This window comes from Eptatretus burgeri, chromosome 1 (assembly GCF_056783735.1).
Source record: "Eptatretus burgeri isolate ZD-2024b chromosome 1, Ebu_testis_v1, whole genome shotgun sequence".
Classification (NCBI taxonomy): Eukaryota; Metazoa; Chordata; class Myxini; order Myxiniformes; family Myxinidae; genus Eptatretus; species Eptatretus burgeri.
In genome coordinates, this window is record NC_140961.1 from 145,155,143 (window position 1) to 145,173,549 (window position 18,407).

General features: G+C 39.3%; 2 protein-coding genes across 11 annotated transcripts in view; one reads left to right on the top strand and one right to left on the bottom strand.

The window, feature by feature from the left end:
• The window catches only part of LOC147035686 (uncharacterized), a 61,097-nt gene extending 44,304 nt beyond the window's left edge, over positions 1-16,793 (bottom strand). The window contains 2 exon segments of the mRNA XM_085846664.1: positions 14,340-14,502; positions 16,466-16,793. Coding sequence (XP_085702790.1) covers positions 14,340-14,502; positions 16,466-16,558 — 256 coding nt within the window. The 5' untranslated portion in view covers positions 16,559-16,793.
• Positions 16,794-16,808: 15 nt separating this feature from the next.
• The window catches only part of LOC147035687 (equilibrative nucleoside transporter 1-like), a 223,139-nt gene continuing 221,540 nt past the window's right edge, over positions 16,809-18,407 (top strand). For 7 of the 10 annotated variants that reach the window (XM_085846682.1, XM_085846674.1, XM_085846704.1 and 4 more), the window contains exon 1: positions 16,809-17,092. The gene's annotated coding sequence lies outside the window, so the exon portion shown is untranslated. The remainder of the gene's footprint in view (positions 17,093-18,407) is intronic. The other 3 variants (XM_085846722.1, XM_085846726.1, XM_085846713.1) reach the window with 2 other exon arrangements.

Consider the following 18,407-nt stretch of genomic DNA (forward strand, 5'->3'; position numbering starts at 1 on the left):
GCTTGCTGGCAATCATTTTTCTTGCCTTGTTTCTTTATAACAAATTTATGGAAGCACAATACATGTGGGAGAAAAAAAACATGTTTTCAACAAAATCCGTCATGGAATAAGTTTAGCAGAATCACAGACCAGTTGCCTTGCTAAGTCATCACGTTTTCTCCTTGCTAGAGAATTTTGTACGGCTGAATAGATGAAACAAATCAACATAATCAATTTCCACATCTGAAAGATCAATCTTGTGGGAACTAATGAAAGATCTTGTGGGAACTAATGGTAGCTTCCCACCCTCGTGGTCTTCTCAACCTGACCCTGGGTCCGCAACAATATATCCACTAATATGAGACAATGTGTGTGTGTGTGTGTGTGTGTGTGTGTGTGTTTGTTTGTTTGTGTCAGTGTGTCAGTGTGTGTGTATCAGTGTGTCTCCTCCATAACTCCAAAGCCATAAAACCTAGCAGTCTGAAACTTTGCATGCATACCAAGAAAACTCCAAGGAAGTGAAAGAGTGAAAATTGGATGTTTCGGTTAATTAAAATACATCACTTTTGTAAGTACGATACAGTAGTTTTCAACTTAGGAGCTTGGAGCGATGTCATGCCTTATATGATATGATTTTCGACGATGTACTCTCACAGGATAATTGAAGTATATCATCGAAATATTATATTGGTTTTGACGATTGGATTTCCGGATTAAATACATGTTGAAATCTGTTGTGAAATCTCATAATTTAAGGAAATAACGAGTCTTATCACTACGCTGATATACCTATTTACTTTAAGCAAGCAAGGCTGTGAGTCGAGGATAAATGGGGTTTTGAGGCAGCCATTCAAATGAATGGGGGGAAAGGGAAAAATTTCTGACTCAAGCTCCAAAAGCCCAAAATAGGAGACTGATTTTCTCCCCCTCCCATACAAGTAAATGTAAAATTGAGACTGATTTCCTACCCCTCCCATACAAGCAAATGTAAAATTGAGACTGACTCAAGCCCCAAAAGCCCAAAATAGGAGACAGATTTTCTCCCCACCAATCCCCTTCCTTCCCACACAAGCAAATGTAAAATTGAGACTTACTGATGAAAGCACTTCTTCCCTTTCATATTTTCATTCCACTCAAAGAGCGAACCAACGAATATTTGTCCATGTTCTATTTTGGGGAATAAATTAATTTTTCTATTACATTCATCACCATTGAGTATATTCACTTTATCTCTTCAAGCACGAAAGAAAGGGCTGTTAGGGTTAGTTTTGTAAAATTCGGTTTTGTAAAATGTAAATCCCTCATTCGGTTTTATAAAATAGGGGAAGTGCTTTTAAGAGCACAGTCGTGCCATGAAAATGAGGAAGTATTCGGTGCCCATGTCTCCCAGTCTCATAGTTATATTTTAAATCATCAGAACACTAACAGAACAAAGTTTAGCTAAAAACAGCTTTTAAACGTAGGTTTTATCAAAATCATTCAAAGCAAGATGTTGCATTTTCGTGTTAAAATGAGTCAGTTTGAAGTCAGCTGCCTCGCCCGAACCAAGCCAAAAATTCCGAAGTCATTTCCTATGTGGGGCACACCCTGAAAAAAACCATTGTTGTGAAATCTCCCATTACGTCAAGTTGCTTATTTAAACCAAATTGTGTGTCGTTCGTGTTTTATTACGAAAATGGAGCGTTCAGATTACTACTACAACCTTGCAGATCAATCGTTTTCACAAGATGACAGGAGAGATCTCAACCCAATCCATTACTTGTTTAAAACAGAATTAAATCATAATGCGACTAATAATTGTTTTTTTTTCTAGCAGGTTGTCCCCAATAAGAACATCGTTGATAGCTGATGTTGCAAATGAGTTATCTGAATTACACAACGAGTGGATAAAAATGAATGACTTTCTTGGAGACATTTATTCATTTCGGAAAGAAATGAGTGATATTTTTCTTCGATGGTAAGAAATTCTCTCACGTCCTTTGATCTTAAATGACCTGAGTCCAAGGTGAGAAAATTATCGCTCTGTCTCTGTCTCCATGTGTTTGTGTGTGTGTGCATTTGTGTGTGTGTGCATTTGTGTGTGTGCGTGTGTGTGTGTATGTGTGTATTTGTGCATGTGTGTGTAGTATGTGTGTGTGTGTGTGTGTGTGTGTGTGTGTGTGTGTGTGTGTGTGTGTGTGTGTGTGTGTGTGTGTTTGTGTGTGTGTGTGTGTGTGTCTCTGTCTTTGACTCATTATTATTATTATTTTTTATTTTTCAGTTTAAACACCTGTCTGGATGAACCAAACACACAACTTAATCTTCTGAAGGAATCTGACATGACACTATCTTCTGGAGGTAAATGTTATATTTATTATTTTATTCATATCATTATATAATCATCTTTACATGCTCTAATGGTTCTTTTTGTTTCAAAACGGAATATGGTATCCGAGTTTCAAAATCACAAGTCATCTGAAGCAGACTGCTGGGAAAGATCGTCCATTCTCACAACTGAATATTTACCCAAAGAAAAATGTTTAATATTTTCAATCTTGATTAAAGAGCAGGTTTTGAATCGCTGATGACAGCATGATTCGAAGGTTGTAAGCACATTAATAATCGTTGGGCAATTATTTTCTTACATTTGAAACTCAAAATATCCTAAAACTAACTTTTAAGTCAAAACTTTTGTCAGTGATCGAAAAACAGTCCGGAAGTTACCAAAGATGCTATGACGTCACGTTCTCCGAAAACTTCGTGAACATTCGGAAACAGCGTGTGAACAATGGTGAGATGCGAATTAGAGAGTGATTTCAGCAGCGATGAAATTGAGTGTTTTCTTTCGGATATTGCCGAAGACGAGTCGGAGGATGATGGGAATTTATACAATGGAGTTTCTTGCCCTCAGCCATATCAATTTGAGCCACTTGCAAGTGCCAGAAAACGGCCTATTTCATGTACAACTGCCCGGCAGTTCACACTGACATACTCCACCAGACAGATTGGTTTGTAGATTTTCATTTTCTTGTTCGATGCATAAAATAATGTAAAGTTTGATTCGTTTGTGACTTGATATAATAATTTTTTTAACCCTCTAGTAGCCTGGTGTTGGCTCAGTGGTTAGGGTGGCGGCTTGGGATCCTAGGGTCCTGAGTTCAAGCCCCGTCGGCCGCTGAATTAATACACCAGGGGGTTGACTCAGCCTGTCATCCTTCCGAGGTTGGTGAAATGAGTACCAGTTCCAGTGTGTGTACTGGTAGAGGGGCTCTGCATCAGCGACACAGTCATGCTTCAATAAATGATAGCTACCCCGGCAGCTAAGCTGCCATACGACCACCACCAACCCTCTAGTCACTCAAGAGTCAGAAATAGAATGAATCAATAATGGACCCAAATATATTATACACTGCAGCCTTGGCGTTGAAGTCTTTCTGACAGCTGAGCTTGACCCCAGCGAAAGTGAACAGTGAGAACAAACCCCAACTTTAAAGAGACTGTTGTGGCATATAAATACCAAAACATGTTTAGCCTCATTGGGAAATATTCTACCAAATTTAGAAAAAAAGTGGAAAATTGATCAATTTTTTTACAATTGAAATGAAAAAGCCCAATTTGCTGATTCTGTTAAAAAATGTAATTTAATCAACAATAACTTGAATTGTTGAGAAATTTTTTCATGCTTGTGTTTTTCAGAAAGTTTATTTATGTTTTTCCATATACTCTTTAAGAATACATTTCAAGGTATTCAACAGCTTTTCTCACTTAAACTCAACAATTGATTATGTGACAGAGCAGTATCTGGGGAACTTGTCAACCAATAACTCATATTCACAGAGTGGTGATCAGAGGTGTTTAAGCCTTCGTAAACCTCGGCTGTGAAATGGTTACTACAAATGACAAGTCTATCCAAACGGTCCTCTTTACCCGTTTTCTTTGTGGGAAAGTTGGCCAATTTTGTTTGTACAAATCATATCCACTGCAGGCGAATGTTTGATTCCTTCAGGAATCGGTGGGAGCAATTACCCGTTTTCCAGCCATTTTCACAAAACATGAGGACACACATACGAGACATGATGTATAAATATCCAAATAACTTTGTTCTACAATAATTCAGAATAAAAAAGGATAATATTTGACAGTTGCAAGCTCAAAAAAAGCAAAAGAACGGCCCGCTCAACTGGACACTTCTTCAATGAGAGAGTGAGCGCCCGCTTTGTTTTGGAGAACGTGACGTCACCATCCATATATGGGCACACGGCTGTTTTTTTCAACAGTCTCGAGAAATAACAACTTTGGAAATTTCATTAATTTTCCTGATAGTTAGGCAACCACAATAGTTTGCATCCAACTATTTAATGCACATATAACCATATTGATAAATTTTCAGAACATGTTAGGTGACCCGCAACCTGCTCTTTAATTATATTTGCTTTGCTCTCAATTATTTAATTTTTAATTATTAAAAAAAGAATAAAGGAAGTGCAAAGGAGGGGTGGGGGGGGAGGTGCACCCCCCAACGACCCACCAACCCCCCTCATCCCACCCCTCCCCTCCCCGTGTGTGTGTGTGGGGAAGGGTGGTGGGTGGGACAAGGGGGGTGGGTTGGATGAGGGGGGTGGTGGGTCAAAGGTGGGGACACATAGGGGGGTGGGGCTTGTGTGGGTTGGTGGGGCTTGTGTGGGTTGGTGGGGCTTGTGTGGGTTGGTGGGGCTTGTGTGGGTTGGTGGGGCTTGTGTGGGTGGGTGGGGCTTGTGTGGGTGGGTGGGGCTTGTGTGGGTGAGGCTTGTGTGGGTGGGTGGAGCTTGTGTGGATGGGTGGGGCTTGTGTGGGTGGGTGGGGCTTGTGTGGGTGGAGCTTGTGTGTATGGGGTTTGTGAGGGTGGGTGGGGTTTGCATGGGTGAAGCTTGTGTGGATGGGTGGAGCTTGTGTGTATGGGGTTTGTGTGGATGTGGTTTGTGTGGGTCGAGCAATTTTTTTAATTAAATAAACATGTTGTGTGTGGGGAACTAATTAACTAATCACTAATTATGTAGATATGATGGATGTGGATTTGGCATATGTGGGTGGTGTTTGCATGGGTGGAGCTTGTGTGGGGTGGGGATTGTGTGGATGTGGCTTTTGTGGGTGGGGATTGTGTGTGTGGGGCTTGTGTGGGTGTAGTCAAAACGGGGTGGAGTTAAAAAAGGGGTGGAGTCAAATTTTTTTTAAATATTTTATCTTTGTCTTTTGTAATTCCTGTGATTAAAATGAACCTAAAATCTCTTCCCCTTCTAAATCATATAACTTATAAGTCCAAGGAACTGTATCTATTACATCAACGATTTAAAAAATTCATTTGTCAATCGCTTAGTATAACCTTTTTCAAAATGAAATTTTCACCTGTATATTCTGACTATATCACCAACTTTGAACTTAGGCTTTCTGACATTAATCTCTTTTTCATATTCTAATTTTGTAAATGTTTCTGATGGTTTAGTATTCGTTGAGGTGTGCATCGTATCATTATTCTTAACTACAATATCCTGAATCAAAGATAACCATTGTTGAGAACCGAGTTGGGTGAATTTTTTATGTAGTCTTTCTTTTAAAGTGAGATTGAATCGCTCAATAACAACAGCTTTTCCTTGATTAAAGGTGCCGAATAATATAATGTTGTTATTTTTAAGAATATTCATAAATGTTTTGTTGCAGAACTCTGTACCCACTTCAGTCCACAATTTTTACGGTTTTCGCTTACTTTTATTAAATATCTGTTGGAAGGCGAACATGAGTGTATTCCTGGTTTTGTTTTTCATAGGGACAACCCACACATATCTACTCCTCAAATCAATAATGGTTAAAGCATACTTGTACCCCTTATCATAACTGAGTTCAATTAAATCAGCGGACCAGATATAATCAACTTCCTTGGAATAAACCTTCCTTCTATGAAACTTTGTGATTATTGGTTTATATAATGCATCAGCTAATTGCTCTTCAATGTCAATGACATCATTAGAGCCTATAAGTTTTTTGAATTTCCAAGCCCAAGGTTCAATTTAGCACTGATCATCTTCTTCACGATGAACCGATCAACTTTTTCTTTCAAAGTTGGATTTTGTATCAGAGACAAATGATACAACATTTCTCTATCGGCTTCATGTTTTTCTTCCAACATTGTGATATTTCCATAATCAATATCGTGCCTCATGCATACTTCATCAACCCTATTGATAGGTTTGTTCCATGGTTTGGGATTGTCAGCCTCATCTAATATTTTATTCAAGTTTGTTCCTGGACAACAGAAAGACTAACCTGGTAAATGTAATTCACCTGGTATTCCAGTTGTTGTAAATTTACTTCCTGATAAAAACTTTTGTATATCTGCCCCACGATTATGTTTGGAGATAAATTTACTATTTTTAGAGCCACACACCGAACATATGCCTTTTTGTATGACCCTGTTATTTTTACATTTAAAATATGAAATATTTTTAGTATTAGTTTTCTTTTTACATTTGAGACAATAACTCATTTATTTATGAGAAAAATTCCGACAGAGTGCGAAAACCCTTTTAGTTTCCAACATGCACATTTGAATCTTAATTTTTAAAACATAAAGAATCCTTAGAAATGTCTCCACTCTCTCCTCCATTTATTTAAGAAAAAAAAAAAATGTAAAACTTTAATTAAAGTCAATCCCACCAACATCATCAATAATATAATCTTTTCCTTCTTTCTCTTCCTTATCTCCACTTTCTCATTTATATCTTCTCCCTGAAACCGATGTTAATAGTCTTGATGCAAATATTTCGAATAGACTTGCCAATTCTTTGTTTTCCTCCTCGGTGCGTTGAGGTTGATTGATTTTCTGGAACAAATTCGATCTTTTAAAAATCTGACTGGTTTCCATATTTTTATATTTATTTATTGGGTGGTCGCTCGACTACCCTTAGTCTCAGGTTTTCCTTCTGTTTGTTTGTATGTAATGGACAGCTCTGGAGGCCAGAGGAGTCAACCGATTTTGATGAAACTTGACTGGTAGGTTCATACCAGTATCTAGTTATATGCTTTGGAGCACCGTCACCATGGACGCCACCGTTGCCTAGCAACGGGAGTTTGAAATTTTTGAAAAAATCCGAAAAAAATATATTTTTTTTCGAAAATCAAAAATCGGCTTCAGCACTTTTATGCGCACTATAATCAACCTCTTGGTCAAAAATTTTCAGTCCGATCCGTCCAAAACTCTGTTAGTATGCAATTATAATATGATATGCTTTCACCCCAACGTTTGCATTGGGATTCCCTAATGTAGGGTTAGGGAATCGAACACAAATGATGAATGGACAGTTGCTCGTCATGTTCCTATATGGAACAACGAACGGTAAAAATGCCATCTGATGTGTTCTCTTATCTACATATTTCAAATTTGCCTTAATCTAGCGACCACACGTCACCTACCGGCTTGTTCTCTCTCTTTCCTCCCTCTCCTTCTCCTCCTTATCCCTTTCTTCCTTCTCTCTGTTCCCCCTTGCCTCCTTCTCTCTCTTCTCTCCTTCCTCCTTCTCTCTCTTCTCCCTTGCCTCCTTCTCTCTCTCACTTCTCTCTTTCCTCCTTCTCTCTTCTCCCTTGCCTCCTTCTCTCTCTACTCCCTCTCCTTCTCTCTTGTCTCAGTTTCGTAAACTCCTTCCACATCCCTTACTATCCTTGCGTCACTTACATAGTGTATATTTGTAAGTTTTTATATATTTGTAAGTTTTTATATATTTTTATATTTTTATATTTAATATATAAATATATTTATATATTTTATATATAATCTTTATATATATATTTAATATATAAATATATTTATATATTTTTATATATTTTTATATATTTATATATATATATTTATATTATATTTTTATATATTTTTATATATTATATATTTTTATATATTTATATATTTATAATAATATATATTATATATTATTTATATATACTTACATAGTGTATATTTGTAAGCATATCATACATAGTGTATATTTAGCAGGATTTCTTGTTATTCCTGTATCCAAAATATTTTTTGTTAAAACAGGAAGCCAACAAAATTTCTTCTGAATTTCTAAAAGAGCCTTGCATTTTCTTGACTTTAATTTTTTTTCATTATTTAACATTTTAAATAAATCCAAAGTTGTTGGTTTATTAACATCAGTATAAAGCCAATTTTTTATTGAAATACCTCATTCTTGTGTTGAACATATTTATTAAAATACCAAATATCCTATTCTTGAAGGTATGCTTGGACACAGAAATGATAATTTTCTTTAAGCCTTCTTGCTGTCATTTATGTATTAGAAATATATGACAGATTCATATAATGACAGGAAATACCTCTCCATATTCCCATAGTAAAATCATTTTGTATTTCCTTACTTATTTTATATAATCCTGTTCGTTGTGTTTTCATGATTTAAACTCTGGCAAAACCATTATTGATTTTACCCATATTAAATTTATTTATTTGTTGTTTGCTAATCGTGCTTCCACAAAACTCATTCTCGGCACCAAGTGGATAATATTCTTCCATACGAGATTGATTTAATTGTTCCAGGTATTCTAGGTAAATTCGAAATGACCAATTATACCCTAAATCATTCATAACATATCCCCATTGTTCTATTCTCATACAAACGATACGCCCTTATTTATAAAATTTTATTTTAATTGGAACTGTGAATTCTGTATGACCTGGAGATAAAATAAACACTTCTGTATCTTTGGAATACACAGCCGTTTTATTTAAGGATATATATTGTGATAAATCACTTAATCTCACCAAGTCATTCGCATCAGTTGGGCTTGGATAATTTATTAATTTACAAGCGTTTTTCATATTAATATTTTTTGCGATACTATATTTCTCTCGTTCAGCCTGTGCCTTTGTGTAATAATTTGAGAAATCAATATTCAGTTCTTGGGATACATAAAAGATAGAACCATTTTTACCAACATAAGTCATTTATATTAGATTAAAAATAATGTCATTAAAAATTAATTTTTGTTGAGATGAAATAATACATAGAGACATAATTGACCACAACACTTGGAATTTAATTCTTGGACTTGAAATGTTTGATAAACACCACTCTGTAAGAATTTTTTCCTTCAACAGGTGGTGGAAGACCTAAACTATCGAAATAATATTTGTCTTGACTATTAAAAATAAAAACCCAATGAGAACCGTTCCCATTATTATCTTCTAAGTTCATAATAATATTCTTTGTATGTTTAGACACGTTTGTTAGTTCATCTCTCAGACAAATAACCACATTATGAATTTTTAATTTCTTATAATATCTGATAAGTTCTAAATTTGATGTTGTATTCTTTCCAAATTTTTTAAACCACTCATCAACCACTCATCATTTATTTATTAGAAAGATATTATACATTAATCATTTTAGTTAATTTTACACCTGCTTGTGTGATAGAAGAAAGCATATCTCCAACTAACAATCTTGCTTTATCAGGCAAACTTTCAAGTTTTTCTGCAAAACCTACAGTTACACCACTTCCACTAATTTGTTTCTCAAGCTCTTTGTTATGTCTTTCCAATTATTTTGTGCCCAGAGTTGAGCCTTCCTTTCGTTGGCAGTTTTCACCGCTGCTGAAATACCTCCCGTCAATGCTTCAGCCACACTTAAACCAGCAAATAAAGGAATTAGAAATGGGAGAAATCCTCCACTCGTCTCTCTTAGTGAATATTTCTTCAACATTGGTTTCGACATTTTAATTTTAAGTGAGCCAGTATCGTTCAAGATTTTAACCTGTTCTCTTGTGAGCAAAACATGAATTCTTACTGCTCCTTTTCTCTGAATTGTTTTTACGTTAATCATACAAGGATTTTGATTTTGAATACAAGATGATAGTTTATGAAGATTGATTTGATTAACATATACCCCAGTTGGCACTTTATTACTCATTTATTTATCAAAAAAATAATGTGAGACGAATTATAACACCATTATCTGTATTAATCTGTAATTCTGTTTCTTCCAACAGCAAACAATATGTATCAAGTTCTTCATTCTCTCCTCTTTCAAAGTATAGGGAAGTATCCACTCGATTAGACTTTATAGTTTCCTTTTGAGCACTCAGGTCAATTGCATCGATTGTATACAGACTTTTAAATGCTGTCATATCCAAAATGGGTTCTTTATTTCCATTACTTTCAAACTCCTTTTGGTAAGACTTGTATGCTTCAGCATAATCATTTTGTTTCCCAATCAATTTCCAATCTATCTCGTGGATAAAATGTTCCATCTAGAGAAACGCGAAGTTGTTTCACCTTAGCATTATCACTCAATGCATTATTCTTATTATTATTTTCAGTATTATTCTTCTTAAGAATAATTTTGTCTCTCAAGCGACACTGAAAACCATTGACCAGAGTCAAAGGGCCAGGCTGAATGGCAGAGCTGAGCTGTTCAGAGAGCTCGGGCATAAAACGGAAGATGCACTAAAGGTGGACAAGGAGGCCAATATGCGAGGAATCTGTGAGGGGGTTCGAGCAATACATGTGATCAAATTATTTTCATCCTGCTTCCAGGGGAATTTGCACATTGCATTCCTCCAAGCCTGTCCCTCAGTGTACTGTCGTTCGAGCAGAGGATGGTGGGCTCTTGACAGAGGAGTCTGAAGTGAAGGCCTGCTGGGCCGATTACTTTGAGGGGCTGTACAAGGTTGATCCACCAGCTGTCGAGTTGGACGTAAAGGGTGTTGCTCTCGCTATTGCTGATCCTCCAATCAACTGTGGTCCACCTTTGTTTCTGGAAAAACAGACTGCGGTGAACCAGTTGAAATGGAGTAAAGCTCCTGGGATCTGTGGCATCCATGCTGAACATCCGAAAGCCGGTGGAAATGCTGTACTCATGTCATTGCGTGCAGTACTGTGCTCTGCCTGGAACACAGGCATAATCCAAACTGACTGGAAGAGGAGCCTTGTTGTCCCTCTCTGGAAACTGAAGGGTGATCCTCAAGATGACAGCAACGACCGAGGGGTGACATTGCTCTCAGTGCTGAGCAAGGTCTTTGCTCGGATAATTCTTGATAGGGTTTGCCACCGTAAGCTTGAGCACCAGCGTCCCGAGCAGTCAGGCTTCACACCAAAGCGGTCAACGATTGACCGTATCCTTGCTCTTCGTGTCCTCAGCGAACACAGATAAGAGTTTCGGCAGTGGCTGCCTGCAGGCTACGTTGATCTCTGCAATGCATTTGATTCTATGAATAGGGAAGCCCTCTGGAGGATTGTTGGTCTTTGTGGGGTGCCACCAAAAACTGATCAATCTGATATCTGAACTATACTCTGGTACTGAGAGTGTTGTGAGATGTGGTGATACCATCCCTGACTTATTTCTCGTTGTTACTGGAGTTTTTCATGGGGGTGTACTGGCCCCCGCACTTTTCAGCACATATATGGACTGGATTATGGGTCGGATGTCGGAGAGATCAAGCTGTGGTGCATCGATTGGGAATGTCAAGATCTCTGACCTTGATTTTGATGCAGTCATCTTTGTGGAGACTATACATATCCTTTTGTGGCCCTTGATGTGCTGAATGAGGAGTCGGAGCCACTGAGATGACGGATTTCTTCAGTCAAAACTAAGATCTAGGCTTTCATTGACATCTTGGATACTGCTATCCTGTCTGTACCTGTTTGTGATGAGGATTTTGAGGTTCCGGAGAGATTCACTTACCTTGGCAGTGATATTCATGTCTCTGCTGGCCGTAAGCCAGAGGTCAACTGACGTCTGGATTGGGCCTGGGGAGTCATGAATCCACTGGATCATGGGGTGAGGTGCTGCTGGTACCTGTGCGGGAGGACGAAAGTCCGAGTCTTCAGGTCCTTGGTGTTTCCAGTCTTGCTATATGGATGTGAGACTTGGACTCTGACCAGGGATCTGAGATGGAGACTTAATTGCTTTAGTCCAAGCTCTCTTCGGAGAATCCTTGGCAATCACTGGTCGGACTTTGTGTCCAACGAAACGTTTCTGAGAGAGACTCAAATGAAATTTGTTACCTGCATAGTCCGTGAGCATCATTTGCGGCTGTATGGACATGTGGCTCGTTTTCCTGATGCTGATCCTGCTCACCAGATTCTCTCAGAGAGGGAGCCTCGTTAGTGGAGGAGGACAGTGGGCCAAACACGTTCCTCGTGGTTGCAGCAGGTTGATCAGCATCTCAAGGAGATGGGGATGGGCCAGTCATCTGCCTGGGGGATGCCAGACAGAGGCCCTTGGAGTACTGGCAGAAAGTGGACACAGCGAAGCTCTGCTCTGGCACATTCTCCCATACCTTATCTGATCTGAATAATCATGTATGGGCCAGCATATGAGAGAGAACAATGTGACAGAACTCAATGGTTTGGCAGCCCCAGAGGACGAGGTGAACATGTGTGAGTTATGCCAGAAGAACAGCGACACTGGACGGAAACAACCCAATGCAGGAATCATTATTTGACATTGCATTGCATGTCATGGTGAACTTCCTCATTTGATGATATATCTGTTTATTTGAAATACAAGTTTTGTGGAAGCAGACTTCCTGCTACCTTAAGACAGTAAAAAGTAAGTTCATATCCAAGCCGTTTATTCCAGTAAAATAAAAGACACTTCTGTGTCCAGGAGGAAGGCCCCAGCCTGTTACATCATTGCAAGCTGAAGACTCAACTCTAGATTGAATATTGTACGTCTATATGCAGTTTCACCAGGGTATGTCTTGAGAACAGATGGAACTTTGTGAATTATATAAATTGTAACATAGAAGGATAATTGGTTTGTTTTGGAGCTTGTGTATAGCCCCAGGAAAGAGTGTTGGGGGTGGGAGGGGGAGATATTGTGAGTTCAGATGGTCATCAGATCGATGAGGTCTTTGCAAAGTTGTTTATAGCTTCAGAGGAATGAGTGTATTCTGCCCTCTTCTAGTTTTCCCAGCTTATATTTTTTAAATTCTTTTCAAAGCACTAAACGAAGTTAATTTTGCATTTTTACATTTAATTAATAATAATTCAGTTTTCACAGTTTCCCCCTTTGTTGAAACAGAAGAACTTAATGATTTGTTCTGTAAGAACAAACCTTCTAAAAATCTAAATTTGTCATTTGGCTTGCGGCAGGCTCATTTCAACCGAGTCATCCAATCTTGCGCTCTGTGGTGGATTAACACCCTTGCGAGTGGATGCAACACCAAAGGGGGCCGCCACCTCCCCACCCACAGAGTTGGAGCGCCCAGGTGATTTTGGAAGGAAAGGAACCCTGTGCACACCGAACATATACATCCACGAGGCAATCACCATTTTTAATTGTACTAATCAAATATAATTTGAGCAAGCCCCTCAAATTCTTCTTAAAGAGAAGAAAGGTTTTTGTCAGTTCCAAAGGCATGAGTGTCTGTACTTTCATATTTTCCAAAAATACCACCACAAGGTGTTTCAACTAAATTTTAAATTAGGTTTTTCATTTTCTGGGTTTTCTTCGTCTTCAGTATCTTCAGAGATGGTTGGTCCAGGGAAACTTCATGAGCCACCATCGTTGTTACTTTGGTAAATTTTCTCACACACATACAACGATCACTGCTCTGATGCATGTTATGATGACAACAATAGCAATGATGAATATGTGGACGATCCATGATCCCTATCCACCAAATACTCCCTTAAACCAAGATCCGACCATCCTTCCTTATATCTATCCTTGTCCCAGTAATTTGTCCCTCAATAGTTGCTTGTGAGCAAACCCAACACTTGCTGTTGTTCATAATTTTAGCATGTTGTAAAGATATTGCTAAACAGATGTTCAGTGGATGTCCAGTTATTCCTTCATGAACACTATGCCGTGTTTCAGGTGTGCAGTGTCTCCGTCCCCTTCCTCCCGTGTCACACGGGGTGCATAATTACATGGAAGGTCGTATAAGTGTTTGTCCATATATGCCTTTCTCATGCAATTTGTCCCTTCTATTCTGATATTTTATATATATTTCTATTCTGATATTTTAGATTTTAGATTGATATTTACCTTCTGCCCTGTGTTTCCAGTCACAACTCATTCATTGTTTCCCCTGCTCTCAAACTACCAAACATTCTGCTCTCTGTGACATTCTCATAAAGCCCTCACTGCCTGTTATCATCCATATTGTCACAATTATGCACGTACTAATCAAAAGCACTGATATGTATATATATATATATATATATATATATATATATATATATATATATATATATATATATATATATATATATATATATATATATATATATATATCATAAACCTCCGGGAACATCCTTCCCCCTTGCGGATTTCCTTTCTTATCTTTACAACTTCCTGTCTGCCTTTTGCAATGAGATGCGTGAATCTTACCTTTGTACTTGACAACTGTGTTGGTGACCAATAATAACTGATGTGGTCCAGTCCAATGTGCCTTCAGTGCATTCCTCCGCTTGAACACCTTGATGTGCACCCAGTTACTGCGCTGGATGCTGTGGTGTTCCTCTGCAGCTGGTTCCGGTAGCGCTTGTCTGACCTGCGAGTCAAAACCTTTGACAACCTTTGTTAAGGCAGCATAAAAGTTAATCGTTATCTTGTACATCATATATATATATATGTCCATATGATTTGGAGACACTTTACCAATGTTATAACCAGGTGTTGGCTTAGCGGTTCGAGTGGTGAGTTGGAATCCTAGATTCCTGAGCTCTAGTCCCGTTGACCACCGAACCAACCCCAGAGGGTTGAATCAGCCTGTCACTCCTCCAAGGCTGACAAAAAATGAACACCAGTGCACTGGCAATAGGGGCACCGCATCAGCGGCACAGCCATACCCCAACCAATGATGCAACCAACAGCCAAAAAGGCAGCACACCCCACCAACATTTGACAATATACAAAGCTTCTACAATTTTTTTCTGCCACCGATGCAAATCTTGGAGCATACCATGTTCGTAGCACCTCCTTCTACATCCCCCTTTTGCTCGTGTGGCCACTTCCGTGAGCCAAACGTGCAAACAGTCGTAAAATCACCTTTCTGGCAACCACTTTACCCTCATTTGAGACCAAAAGTTTTGTTTCTGTGTTATAAAAGCAATCTATTTTTCTCCCACTTGGCACTTTCAAATGCATCAGCTGTTTCCTGTCGTGCTGCAATGTCATCAGTAGTCAGCACCTTTTCCTCATAAACCCAAGGCTGGCATACTGAGAGCTGCTTTGATCTTGCCAAAGTTTTTTTCCTGCCTGTTGTGTATTCATTCCACCAGCTCCGGTGCTTTGTCCAGTATCATGTCTAACAGCGGTCCACCAGTACTGCATAATCAGGTACCATCCATTCATCGAATTAGCCTTCGTTCACTTCCATGCGATAACTTTCTCACTCTCTTCAAAGGATATGATGAGATCTTTAATGTTCATGAACCAATGCTATCAGACGGCATCCAATCAACGTTCATCCGAGAGGGGGAATGCACGTTAATGCATCAACTGTTTGCGAATATAACAGCATGAGCATTGATGTCCATCTACACACCATGCATGCAAATTTGTGTTTTCACATCATACCATGACCTTTACCACTGATGCATATGCTCACATCCACCCACCGAAGATCGCCTGAACAAGGCTTGCCCCAAACAGGAAAACAAATACAATTTTGATTCATGCCTCATGTCCTATTGAAGCCCTGCATAAAAAAAACTCACAAGACATGCGTATGTCTGCTGCCAAATCCTTGAACACGTTCCACTTGCACACCCGTTCCTGAAATGCCCTTTGCCATTTCAGCTATTATCACATGAAGCAAAAACGTGTTTTCACACACCTCCCACAAAGTAACTACAAAGCATGGAAGTTCCAAAGGCACTGACCTGAACACAAACACCCCTACAGCAATAACACCAGGAGCTCCACAATCATCACCCTGTTTATCAAGCACAGTGTTATCAAATCATTGGATTTATATTCCACAGACTGAGATGAAACAATCTTTTCCAATGATTAATCAAATTGGCTGACCCTTTTTGAGTCGTCCATATACACCTCTAATACACCTCCAAATTTTGAAAGTAGTCAGCACGAACAGACACATACCATTTTATCCTTTCCTGATCACCATCGTGAATGCAATGACAAACCACCTTGTATAATCCTTGCACTGAGGTATAAACTCCAGTGTTGTCACCAGTTGCCATGGTTTTTGCCTGGCAGCCTCACCTGCCAGTATCTCCTTACACTCAAACGCTTACCTTCGTGTATCTGCCTGCACAAGCAAATAATGAGCGACCTGTACGTGCATGCTCCAACATGTGGTGCCCTCTGCCACATCTGCATAATTTTTACTGTCAATTTTAAATTTTTTCTCTTTTTATGCTAACCAGCACATGTGGTACCACAATCTCGAACAAGACATCAATCAATATCCAATCAATTTTAGACATCATCCAAATACAAGCTGCCACAACCAAACCAGCAAACAAACTAGCCAGTGATGCACTCACCGATTCACATTGATAACATATTATCCTCTTTATGCTCAAAGAATTGTCGTTTTTGACATGTCCATCACAGTGCACTTTGTGATCAACAGACATAAATTCAACAATTCTCTCAGCTTCAATCCTTTTTCCCCAACAAACGTTAATTTCCGTATTTCATTCAGTTTCACAAAAAATGTTTCTCTTCCAAAACCAGTTTGTCCACGATTTCAAAGATGAGCACCCAGCTTTTGAAGACGAGTTATCTTCCCCTAGCTTCTTTTCCCCCCTATCAGCTAAATCTCACACACGACCTGATATGCAGGCACATTCCCAGCAGGTTGTGTTCTTGCCTCCCACCTCACTTTATTGTTTTGCTCTCATGTACAAGAACAGCTGTTGCTTACATTTCTTTTCTATTTAGGATCTAGATTTATTCTTTTTCCTTTTCTAAAAACCAAACTAAAACTACATATATTTTTTAAATAGGATCTTAAAATTCCAACAACCTCTCTACTGCATTTTTTTCCACTGGTGCTACCGGAACCAGCTGCAGAGGAACACCACAGCATCCAGCCGAGTAACTGGGTGTCCATCAAGGTGTTCAAGCAGAGGAATGCACTGAAGGCACATTGGACTGGACCACATCAGGTATTATTCGTCACCAACACAGTTGTCAATTGTGTTGATAACCTCACACATTCATGTTTTGTCTGAAGGTCAGTTGTCCTTGCAACCGACTTTGCATATTCACATACAGACCTTGCCTGCTTACTTCACACTCGAACATCGTGTAGATTTCATTTTTAATTCTCTCACGCTTGTATAACCACTGCCTATGTGTTCAACACACGTACTCTCACATGCATTGAACCTTGTATGCAAATTATTTCAGAACAGTGACTCAATATAAACTTCTTCTTCTTCTTTCGGCTGCTCCATTTCGGGGTCGCCACAGCGGATCATCCGTATGATCCGCATAGTGATTTGGCACACGTTTTACGCCGGATGCCCTTCCTGACGCAACCCTGGTCGCCTCTTACGACACAGGGATATGGTACACCTATTTTAACTGGGGTATACACCGGGCCCAGTACACTGGTACTCATTTCGCCGACCTCGGAAGGATGACAGGCTGAGTCAACCCCCTGGTGTATTAATTCAGTGGCCCAACGGGGCTTGAACTCGGGACCTTTTGGATCCCAAGCCGCTGCCCTAACCACTGCGCCAACACCAGGCTCATTGACTCAATATAAACACCTCACATTAATACACTTTTGTTCCATACGCAATGAACCAAACCATTCTGATGTTAAATCCGTGACCTGGCTCAGTCTCCTCTGTTCATTCATTGGTCACGCTCTCTCAGCTTCCATCTGAGCTGGTTTATTATCATATCTCCATCTCCACTCGCTGGATCCCTGCGACCTTAAAGATCGCATTCATCGCATTCATCTCTCTCTCTCTCTCTCTCTCTCTCTCTCTCTCTCTCTCTCTCTCTCTCTCTCTCTCTCTCTCTCTCTCTCTCTCTCACTCACTCTCTCTCTCACTCTCACTGTCTCTGTCTCTGTCTGTCACTCTCACTCTCACTCTCACTGTCTCTGTCTCTGTCTGTCACTCTCACTCTCACTCTCACTGTCTCTGTCTCTGTCTGTCACTCTCACTCTCACTCTCACTGTCTCTGTCTCTGTCTGTCACTCTCACTCTCACTCTCACTGTCTCTGTCTCTCACTCTCTCTCTCTCTCTCCCTCTCTCTCTCTCTCTCTCTCTCTCTCTCTCTCTCTCTCTCTCTCTCTCTCTGTTGTTATCTGAATCTATCTTCTCACACTCCCTCTGGAGGGAGAAAAGCTATCTCCGGCCCTGTAGCTTGTGGTTTTTTTTTTAACCTGCCATTTATACTCACAGTCTTCGTTTGCTCCCTTTTGATGTTGATTTCCCATAACTGTACTTCTCAATCGCCTCGAT